This window comes from Ixodes scapularis, unplaced genomic scaffold (assembly GCF_016920785.2).
Source record: "Ixodes scapularis isolate PalLabHiFi unplaced genomic scaffold, ASM1692078v2 PGA_scaffold4__175_contigs__length_147842914, whole genome shotgun sequence".
Taxonomy (NCBI): domain Eukaryota; kingdom Metazoa; phylum Arthropoda; class Arachnida; order Ixodida; family Ixodidae; genus Ixodes; species Ixodes scapularis.
This window is the reverse complement of record NW_024609879.1, coordinates 100,065,203-100,076,793: the sequence shown is the minus strand read 5'-3', so window position 1 is coordinate 100,076,793 and position 11,591 is coordinate 100,065,203. Positions and strand designations below refer to the sequence as shown.

The 11,591-nt window shown below is 48.7% G+C and overlaps 1 protein-coding gene across 1 annotated transcript; it reads left to right on the top strand.

Annotated features, from left to right (window-relative positions):
- Positions 1 to 207: 207 nt before the first annotated feature.
- Positions 208 to 8,639, top strand: LOC8035350. Its single transcript, XM_040213534.1, has 7 exons — positions 208 to 214; positions 310 to 585; positions 1,913 to 2,209; positions 2,681 to 2,803; positions 3,200 to 3,348; positions 7,089 to 7,266; positions 7,562 to 8,639. Exons 1-7 carry the CDS (start codon positions 208 to 210, stop codon positions 8,596 to 8,598), a joined length of 2,067 nt encoding a protein of 688 aa, XP_040069468.1. The 3' UTR covers positions 8,599 to 8,639.
- The last annotated feature ends 2,952 nt before the right edge of the window (positions 8,640 to 11,591 follow it).

Genomic DNA, 11,591 nt, shown 5'->3' with positions numbered 1-11,591 from the left:
TCCGTATGTCGTGTACTTTGGCAAACTTTCAAAGCGACGAACCTGCATGTGCTGGAGAGTGATCTGTACTCTGTTAGAACCGAAGCTGTGCGGTGTTAGCGTATGCTCATTGAACCATACGCCACTCGAGGCAGGCTTCTCCCTTGTAGGATTGTCGCATCGGTCATACAAAAACTGTCCGTTAATGTTATGTAACTGTCTACAGACATGTTATGTAGGATATATATGTACGTATATAGTCCTTTCGGGTTGCACGGAGTTATAACAGCGATCTTGTCCCGAGTGTGAGCGATGTCTTTCTCTTGGCAGACCATCCCCCGAAACCGTCCACCACCGGCGCCGCGGAGGTACCTTCCATCATCCAGCAGGTCGCGACGGGCCCCGTGGGCGGTGGCCTGGTACCGGACTGGGCGCGCCCGTCTGCCCTGCTCCAGAGCATCGTGGACCGCCTCCGTGGCTCCAGCCTGCCTTGCGAGTCTCCGACTGGGCAAGAGGGAGCCTGCATGCTCCACTTCAACTGCGCCAGCGTGTCCGGAGTCACGGTGCCGTCTCCAGACTGCCCGCAGAGCGCCGTGTGCTGCAGACGTGAGTCCCCCACCATCTTGCTCATCTCGCTCTCCGATAGAAATACCATGTCGTGCGCGCGTTGCGCTTGTACGTCCTTCTATATATATATATATATATATATTTAATTACCTATCTTTTCATTATATTTAGTTACTTTCATTTTTACGCGCCGTCGTTTTGCCAATCTCAGCATTTCCAGTTCAAAGGAACGCCTCGCTGCTTGCACGTCTGCTCACTGCAGCACGTTTTGTTGGCTTTGGAAGCCGGTGAAACAGTTGTGAGTTGCGTATAGGAGCGAACGCAAGCGCTGTGTGTTTGCGTTAGTGAGTGCGCGGAGCCCAAAATTGCGGACTTGGATTGGCGCATGGCGATGAGGCGCGCGCAGAACGTGGGGCACGCAACTCTAACGCAAACACGGCGCTTTCCTTTGCTTCTACATTCCCATACCGGCTGTAGCACTACGTTGGGGCTCTCAAGAGTGATGTTTGCGTTCGGAAATGACATTTCGCACGCCATGATCGCGCGCAGTTCCGCCATGCCCGCTAAACAGGAGAATCGGGGGACCCTCACTAGAACGCTTCCCGTTTCCGCCGCGGGAGGGCGAGCAACGAGCTGGAGACGCGAACAGCACAAGGGCGTTCCGCGACGCCATTTTGTTGGCCGTCGTTCGCAGCGCATGCTCGAAACGATGCCCGAGTACAGCTTTTTCGGGCGTTTCAGACGAAGCGAACGCGGCTCGTGCACAGCTATGCTCGAAGCTCGCGAGTGCAGGGTACACTTCACTGCGTACGAGGATGCACGTTCAACGTCCATTCCACTCAACCAGAATCGCAGTTCTTGGAAGACGATAAATAAAAACTAGTTCTGAGCATGCGCTGTGAAGCAAGGTCCAACAATATGGCGTCCCGTGAATACCCCCTATGCAGTCAAAGCCTAGTAACGTGGGCGCGCCGCACACGCACGTTTGCGCATTTTGAGCGCTCATCAAAGCTGTGACGCACACTCTTCGCTTCTAAAATAGTTGTACTGTAGTTAAAGGGGTGAATTTTGAGATTGTCTTTTTATGGCGTGAACTAAATCTACGCGCGCTAAGCATCCTATAAATCCCTAAATGAGTCACGCGTGGCCTTTTTCGGCCATGAGAACACTGCCAAACATGCCAAACACGGAGAAAAAGGGTCGTGTTGCGCTGTTTGGTCGCGTTAAGGGAGTCAAAGCCCACGTACGATTGTAATCTGTAGTATTATATTATGCCTAGGGTGCGCACATTTAGTCCAGGCTGATGAGCTTGTTTTATAACTGCTTACTACCCTGTTGTAAGATGAATTCGATCCGTGACTCCCAGTTCCGGAGGAGGCAGCCACCACGGTGTCGTGCGGCGGAACCATCACGGGCAACAACACCAACTTCCGGAACCCTGACTTCCCGTCTGAGTTCCGTCGCGAGGGCATGTGCAGCGCCGAGGTGACCTTCGGCCGGGAGGTGTGCCAGCTTCGTCTCGAGTTCCTCCACTTCAGCATCGCCGGGCCCAGGGCTAGCGGGCCCAGGGTCGGGCTCTGCGACGACGACGTCTTCGCCGTAGCTACGGGTATCGGGAACTTGCCCTACCCGGCTCTCTGCGGCTACAATGGCGGACAGCACAGTGAGTGACTTCTCTAAAATTTCTAGACAACTGAGCCATTTTTAAGTCGAAATGAAGTAAAGATCACTTGCTTTCAACATTGCCTCACTAGTTATTCAAATTTTGACCGCTGATAGCCCCCAGCGGTAACTGTCGCGCACCACAACGCTTCCCTCGCACTCTGTGATAAGATAACATATATCTAGTCTAATATGCACCTATATATAACTTAATTCTCTACATGCAGGAATTAATTAGTAATGCTCAACGAGTTGGCGCACTTTCTTACGGTGGTTCTTAAGGTGAAAAACAGTATATAAAGAATTAGTTATACGCTATGCATCTCACTAAATGGATGTCTCGGCAGTGACTAAAACAGCACCAATTATTTTCCAATGCGATGGTAAATTTTTGGGGGGAAAAACACCCTGTGTGTCTAGAAAGTAACGATGGTAACAAATGTTCACCTGACCCTTTTTTTATTATTTGCAGTGTACATCGACGTTTCCGAGGCGACTCGGGCAGTCCTGACGTTCAGCATTGGAGGAGAGGTCACCGTAGCCAGGAAGTGGAATGTCCGCGTCTCGACCGTCCACTGCCTGTCTAACATGAAGGGTGAGAACTGTTATTTCCTTTTCGCCGATGAGGTGTCACTTGTATATGATACCTTCCTCTTACCTGCAACTGAATTCCACTGAATTCTACTCGAGAGCTACTGCGCTTGCGCAGAATGCTGCCGAACAACGTCTGACAGACAATATGGCGTCCTTTTTTTTTTCAAGCTAAATCTAGTGGGGAAACTGAAGTAATGTGACGTCACAGGCCAGGGCTTCGCGAAATTCGGCATCGCGAAAAACTGAGCAACTGCGACTTTGACGTTGCAATAAAACACGCTAAAATTGTGAACAGTCAATATGCAAGTCATTTTCTTTGATGTAAAATCGGTCAGCTTGAGGGTTGGTGGTAAATTTCTTCTGTCGCTCTAACCTCGCATTCTTCCTCCTTTGCCAGCTCCGGAATCCTGCCTGCAGTACCACACCGAGCCAGCGGGAGAGTTCAGCAGCTTCAACTACCGGCCCTCGGCTACCTCGCAACAAATGATCGCTGGACTCAAGTACAGCGTCTGCTTCAAAAAGCAGCTCGGCTTTTGCCAGATCTCGGTGAGTTCCGCTCAAATTAAGACCTGTTCACACGTAGTTTCACGCGCGAAACCTGTGATTATATGAAGTACACGCCGTATAAAGAGACTGCCTGCTTTATTCTTGCCAAACCGGGACAAGATCGCGAACGTCGAACAGGCGGATGATATCTATGTACTTCGGACATTTTCTCACCGGCAGTCATAGTGTTTATCGCACTGCCCTTATCGCCAGCACGCGTCTCCGCCTGTCGCTTGCCGCCATGTTTGTTTTCTCTTTTCGGGCAACGTGAGCGTTGCCCGAAATTAAAGAACTTCCGACATGCTCGAAAACATTGCTTTCTTCTCGCCTCGACAGTAGAACGTGTTAACATTTTAACTGCAACCGTCAGTCGTTCTTGTTATAACTTATGACACTTCTATACTTTTTTACTTGTTCGGGGTTATAATATCTTGCTTTTTGTTCCGAACGCATACCGGATAGGGGGACACGTGGCTGGGTGCGAGGCTAAAAATGGGACTCCTCCAAAATTTACGGGGATAAAGTAAATCAACATGAATGGCAAAAAGGATGAGGATAGGACAAAACCGATTTTTAACAGGAAGGTTGGACGTCAGCGATGTTAAGCGGCTATTGGCAGCGTCCGAGTTTCTCTTTCGGACGATTGACCGCCTCGGAGAGGTTTCACCGAAATCTCGCTCCAGAAGCAAACTGGTTTTATCAGCTGATTAAACCCGTTGGCTCTACTGACGTCTAACCCCTGGTTAGCTCAGTTGGCAGAGCGCTCCACTGGAAATGAAAGAGATCTCTGGTTCGATACCTGGACAAGACGGACTTTTTCGGTCGCGCACTAGTCACCTAGCTTGTGTTTGTCCTTTGTACCCCTTGTTCCCCTTCTCCAGGGATTATCGTCATTCTTGGTCAGCTCGCTTGCACCTTTGCATTATTTGCATTATCATTTTTGCCAACAAGGTACATCGCGTGAATAAACTAAATGAGCCCCTACACAGTGGTGCGCGAGCACAGAGAATTCCCGAGAAAGGAGAACCATGTTTCTCGGCCCAAGTAAGTAAACTATGCATCGCAGGAAGCTCAAACTCCATGAGAATGTTACGCCAGCGGTTGGGATAGAACGCGAAAGTTTGATAACGTGACGTTACCTGGATCAAAAGATACTTGTGGGCGCCTATTCTCAGCAAGAAAGAAAACAATATCCTCTTTCTTGTTGTCAAGTGTTTTCCACTGATATAATGCCCACAAACATTCAGTGCTCAGTTCTGTTTTGACGATGTTCGGCCTAGGTGAACGTCGCTCAAAGAAATCGATATTCGACACTCTAAAAGTTAAATGATTACGATTTAAGTGTACAAAACCGCTTCAGCTTCCCTTTTAGGCCCGTTCACACACTTGCGTTTGACTCCAACCGACTGAGATAAGAACGGTATTTAAGCCTCTTAGGATGGCTTACAACCGGATGCGCAGCAATGCAGCCGGTCGTAAACCGTCACAAAAGGCTTCAAAACCGGTGTTGTCTCAGTCGGTCACGTTCAAGAGCCGGTGTGACGGGCCTTTAGAAGCGTTACTTTACGTGCTGTAGATAGGAAGGGCTCAGGGGTATGTGAAAAAGAGTAATGGGGCCAGTACTGTCTTTTGGCAATTGAGTACTGTGCATGAGACCACAGGTTCAATCAGGATAGGCAATTCGACAAAGGATCGTGGGCAGGTTAGCACTGGGAGCGCATGGGAACGCACCAAATGCAGGGTGCAGGACGATGCCCGGTGAGCATGAAATGTATTCAAGTATCTGTACACGAAAGTTCAGACACAAAATGGACAAACCGATTACCGAACCCGCAAGCCGACAAATACCTGCGCTCTAGTGATGGGGTTGAGCAGACTATAGTCCGTTGCAACCTAAAAACGAAGGGCGAGGGTAAGACGGGCCGGGGAGGAGGAAGCAGACGGAACGTCGGAGAAGAGAGGGGGAACCTCCTTCTCTCTTTAGCGTTCCGTCTGCTTCCTCCTCCCCGGCCCGTCTTACCCTCGCCCTTCGTTTTTAGGTTGCAACGGACTATAGTTCGCTAAAAAAGTGCAGAGGCAAAAGAAAATCCGTGAAGAAATAATGCAAGAACACTCGGCTCAAACTATATACTAAAAAAAAAAAAGTCCGTTCAAATGTTCTCGACGTTCTAAGAACTCTTTCAACTAGTGTAGAACGGTTTCACCTCAAGCACTATCGCCCCCTGGTGCACTGAAAGGCAACTGGGCGATAAAAAAGTTTAGCGGGCGCTTAAAATACTTTTTAATCCGAAGAACCCCTAACAGCTCTTTTACGACCAGAATTTTTTCAGAGTATCTCAAAAATAGGACGCAAGGAGCAGGTATTTCATAATTCACGTACAAGTTTGCTGTTCGAGGAGAGAAAGGGAGTTTTAAGAATGACTTAAAGGGCTAAATTTCAAGAGACTATGTGTCACAATGTGAGTGAGACTCTATACTTCGCGACAACTTTTCTTGGCATTTGCGGGGAGGAAGAAGAGCCCGCGCACAGCTTTATTCAAGGCTCACAATGGGAGAGGGAACGCGTGCCTGTACCTTGCACTGCATTGCCAAGAAAAGTTGTCGCGGAGATAGAACATTTTGTTTAGAAGTGCACGGGGCTTCGCCATGTTCTCCCTGAATAAGTAACGGGTCTGGCGGGGGCGCTGTTTTGCTGGCGATGAAGAATGGAGGAGAAATGAATTACAGCCGCAAAGAAGATCCAGTGAAAATTCAATGAAGTCAAATAACTAGCACAGCTGGGCTACAGGCGGGACAGAGGAGAATGGGGACTCCGTCCCGGACGTGGCTCCGGCCCAAAGTCTCGACCCTCTTTCCCAGTAGGCCCGATTCGGGTAGCTCCGAAGAGGTTTTACAATAGCAAAATTGGCGACTCCCCATCAGGCATTATCATTCATCCATCCATCCATTCTTATATGACGATCATGTCACATTGGTCACACAAAACCCGCCTGCGACACGCACAAAGCGTAAATACGTATGAAGCAGAAATGCTTGTGTACCCGGAGGACACCGCCATTATCCTCCTGGAAGATTAGCCCGTTGCTCAAAACTCTAACGAAAGTTGCTTTCCCCACTCCGTTCACCCATGAGCTGACAGTACTGTGGAAGCTACGTGCTCGTTGCGCCAGCCACACATTTGCCACGTGATCACGCTCTCTTGCGCAGAGAATGGGGTCAGGTGACGGAAGGGAGGCGGCTGATTGGTCCGGCACGCGCATAGCTTCCACCGCACTTTCAGCTTTTGGGGCGAAGGAAATAAGTGAGATCCGGTTTCTTGTGACGTCCGTTTGAGCCGGGTAACGCGCTTTGGGTATCGCGGGTGTCTCACAGTGAAAAAGCAGATAGCTTTCGAAGGGAAGGAGGTATAAGTAGTCCGCTGTGGTTTTCAAATTTTGGTACTGAAACTCAGGCTTTCTACCTTCTTTCTTTTGGCCAAATAAACGATATGCTACAAGTAAAATCCGAATCCCAGCCCGAAATTCGTTTCATGGGCCCTTTAATACTGTATTTATTACACGTTCTACGAAATGCTAATGGTTTTTGTCTTCAGTATGTTTGAAATGGCTGGTAGACCTCAAGCAATACTAAAACACCACCAATCTCAATCAGCGTAATTTTATCGCTGGAAGAAATAACATATAGGCTACCGAAAGCGTAGAAAATGAGTCTCTAACTGTCTTCTACCCCTGTGTGATCAGTACACCGCCAGCGAGCCCGGTTCCTTCCAAGTGGGACCCTCAAATCGACCTCTGGTTGGAGCCAGGAACTGCGAGAACGCCTACGTCTTTATTCCGAGTGGTTCCAACAAGAACTTCCTGGATGACGTCACTGCCGACCGTTTCTGTGGGAGCGGCCTCGCTGGAGACATCATTGCCTGTGAGTTCCTGTCACGAGTAAATACTACGTCTGCGACGCGGTGCCTACGTGCTGCAAAACATCTGAAGATTCCCAGTGTAATATAAAAGAAACGGTATAGACATTTGCGTGTGAGTGACCCGACTGTGTTACGACTGGGGTCCGCACAACTATGGGCTACTTGTAAAACAAACAAACACACATCAAGGGGCCTTTAGTGGCGTCATTTGTTGGCTAACTTACCGTTGGCTGCCAATATGCGACTTGAAATATTGTACTCAGCTGCGTTGCTAACGGCTTTTTTGTTCTTTTGTAGCGGAAGTTGGCCCGTTCACTCTCGGTGTCCTTACCGCAAGACCGCTAGGAGCATCGAGCGGTGTTGGTGCCATTTTGGGCCGCGAACCCGCACGTGGCCCACGCGGGTTCCCGCACGTGGATGACGATAACACCACCACCACCACCATCATCGGAGTGGCCGCTAACGCTACCGAAAGCGAGTACCCCAGCACCACGCCTGACTACCTCCTGAGCAACGCCACCGGTACTTACGCCGTTTTCCTGAACTCCACGGAAGCCTTCAGGGAAGGAGAACTCAGCATGACGCCCCTCTACTTCAAGACCAACTCCAGTGGCACTTACGCAGTCTTTGAGAACACCACTGCAACCTACGGGGACGGCGACGTCACCACCACCACTCCTGCATCAAACAGTATTTATGCTGTCTTCCTGAACTCCACGGAAGCCTTCAGGGAAGGAGACCTCAGCACGATGCCTGTCTACTTCAAGACCAACGCCAGCGGAACTTACGCAGTCTTTGAGAACGCCACCGAAGTCTACGGAGACGACGTCACCGCCGCCACTCCCTCAAGCAGTGCACACACCGTCTTCCTGGACACAGTTGTCGACTTCAGGGAAGGAGACCTCAGCACCACGCCCGTCTATCTGATGACCAACGCCAGTGGCACCTACGCAGTTTTCGAGGAGATCACGGTTGCCACAATCACTGCTGATGACTCGACGACCCCTGAGACACTGTCCGGTCGTCATGGGTCATTCGTCGAGCGCCCGGTTCAGATGATGAAGCCGGTTCATGTGAAGACGGATCCACACACTGGCGCCGTCCAGACGCCAGGTGAAGCCGGTTTCGTCAAGGGCCAGTTCTCCATGGTGAAGCCCGCCCATCATACCATGACCAAGCCCATGAAGGGAGGGACTCTCATCAACGTCGTGGAGCGTCCCGACCTGTCCTCCGGTGCCGGCTTTGCGGAGCAACCCGAGAACGTAGTCGTTTCCGACCCGAGAAACATCTTCAACGGAGGATTCAAGATGAGGTACATGATGACCCACTGCTAACGCGGCGTGGTTCGTGGCGTAATATCTCCTGATGGGGCATAGTTCTTACTGAAGACATTATAGTTAGGATGTATCAATTTCTAAAACGATATCGCAGCGTGTATGTAGGAGAACTTCCTCGTGCGCTGGTGTTTCCTTTCTCCTGGTGTAATATTTATTTCTGTAACCTTGTGTTTGTGCAATAAATGGTTCTCATGCGAGTTCTGTCCTTTCTAGTCCTTAGGTTATTTTAAGTTCCATTGATTACGTAATTACCCAGTTCAACGTTTATCAAGTTAAATTTATATGCAATAGTTCCAGATTTTCTCTACCTGTGAATAAAATATTCCTCTTCAAAAATAACTTGTTCCAAGTGGAGGGTGGAGCCTGAGCTTTACCTAGACTAACGTGATCTGTCTCGCTTATGATGTTTCGTTGTTAATTCAGGTGTGAAGTTACTCCGATAAACCCGAATCGACAAAAACTTCACTGGAAACTGTGTTGGATTTTTTTTTTTTTTCAAGTCATACTCATTTCGCGTAATTTTTTTTTTTTTTTTTTTTAGTTGGAACATGTTTGTAATCTACGAACGCATCTACGAAAGTTTTGTAATCTACGAACGCATCTGCGAAAGATATAACATTTCATTCCTGTGGCGCTCGCTATAAAATTAGTCGGCATTACGTTTCGTCGGAAATCGCAGATCTTCGATTCCGCGAAATCAACCGTCAATCATGCATTGTTTTTATCAACTAAATTATCATTGAGTAGGCAATTATCAACATAACTAAACAAATCCCTTCGGAAGCTGAATTTTTGATAGAGCTCTTTAAATTTACATTGTATTTATGAGCTCTACGATGATGAGATAGTTTAGGAATCCACTTAGTTTTGGCAGCTTGTAAGGTGAGGGTTGAGTTTTTTGTGCTTTCATTTATGTCAAAGCGGTGCTTCTAAAAACCAAAATGTAAAGAGAAAGAACACGCCTGAATCTTTTCTCTTCACCATCTTCAGTGATTCTAACAAAACCGGAAATGCCTCTCAGAGGAAAATGTAATCCTACGCCGAGAAACGCCAGCCAATCGTTTTCATGACGTCACGATTCCGTGGACCAATCGCGATCCTTTTGAAGAAAAAAAAAAAAGCTCAACATGGCTGCTGGCCTTAGCAACGCGATGCTAGTTTCTCGTGACAATTATTCTGCTTTTTTGCACCGTGTTTTACGTGCCCGAGGTTACGCCACGAAATCTTAATGGTATCGGCTTGCGTTTGCAGCAGTTTCTGCGCGACAACGTGAGAATCCAGCGACGCTATCGCCAACGAAAATTTCGAAGCGGGCGCGAGGCTTAGCACTGCTGAGAGGTATGTTAGACGGTATGTTAGACAGTATCTTGGACAGAAAATGAATTGGGAAGACGGTACCTTGGACATGACTTTCTTTCTTTACTAAACAGCTATTTCGTTCACAAAAACGTATTCTAACTTATTTAAATGTCCTGAATGAATTAAATAAATATTGTAGTAGTTTAAGACACGTTTCCTGGAGGAAGAAAAAGCAACGTTGCTATAGTCAGTTACAGGTCAAGAAGGTAGCGGCAAATGCCCCTCAAAGGGAATCAGATATCCTTCGCCACCTCCGCATCCAATAGCGTCCCACCGTTTCCGTGACGTTGCGGCCAACGCGCGAGGAGGGTCTTGCCTTTCTGTACATATTTGCTTTATTTTTCGAATCTGACTTAGCATTGTGGAAGCCACGAGAGGGAGATTAGAGTTCTGCCCCACCGACGGAAACAAATGCGACTTTCAGGGATTAGCTTCCCCCCCGATGGATACAAAGGCTGCTTTCAGGGGCTCGGTTCCCTCTCCGATGAATACAAAGGTCGCTTTCTTAAAAAGTGGGATCGGAGACAAGTGGGAATCCATTGAAGCGGAACAAGGAGCGTTTCCAGTGAACTCTTCTTTCGACTGCGGAGGGATTTGAAACGGGCGCATCACACTTGTGGGAGGAGCTTCTCCTACCTTCTTGACTTGTAACCGACTATAGCCAACTACTTTCTCGACGGCGGAGGCACTTCAGATGGGCGCAATGCGCTTGTGGGTGGAGCTAAAAGATTGTTCTTAGGTTGCATCCGACTATAACAAGAACTAATTCAAATAAATGAAATCAGCCGTGTCACTTAAGTCGGATATAACCTAAAAAAAAACTGATTAGGCCAGTTCGATATTTGATTTGTCAAAAGAAGGAACGATTTTCTTTTCTCTTCTGTTTTCATGAAACGATATCAAGTTGGAATATTTATGACTGGTCCTTGAATGAAGAGCTTGTTTGTCGCGGTAAAGTTGCAAGGATAAGGGACTATTTCTTCCAGTCTTGCCTTCGCAAAGCTCGATGACGTAATTGTGGGATCGCAACCACCCACGTGACGACAGTCTAGCGCGGCTCATGGATTGGACACGAGACCTGCGTGATCACTCGACTTCGGCTCGTAACATGCCTCGGCGGTGATCATACTGAGGAGTTTCAGCGACGGTATCACCGCCCTGGCGGCCGGTCGCCGAAAGAGAACGAGGGGGATAGGTTCGCTGGGCGTTGGCTTTGTGTAAATGCTTTGGCCGCGAACGTAGGCTTATAAACTTCGGCAGCAAGAATATTACGCGGCTCTAGTGTTCCGGTGCGAGCAACAGAGATGACACGAACTGCTACGACGAGCTACGACCACCCGCCGCAGCGATGCAGGCGTCGAAGGAGCGCAACCTGTGTACTACGCAGTCAGTCGCCGTCGCCCGACGCAGGTCGTTTGGCATTCAGGACTTTCCGTCCCGGGTTCTTCGCTTGCACTTGGAACCGAGTATTATTCCCTGTGCTTCTGTATGTGCTCAGTGGCTGGATTTGGACCTCATAGAGCAGAGTTCTTCAGACTCGACAGCGACTCAAAGTTGACGGCGGAGGGGCTTGCAGCAACGCTTTCGGTTGGTGCACGGGTGCGACGACTACACGGATAAATTTTAAGATT

Bases quoted from the DNA above. Each gene is read 5' to 3' on its own strand.
- LOC8035350 (XM_040213534.1), top strand. The intron at 2,210-2,680 runs GTGAGTGACTTC...TATTATTTGCAG, and splicing joins CTACAATGGCGGACAGCACA to TGTACATCGACGTTTCCGAG. The intron at 2,804-3,199 runs GTGAGAACTGTT...CTCCTTTGCCAG, and splicing joins CTGCCTGTCTAACATGAAGG to CTCCGGAATCCTGCCTGCAG.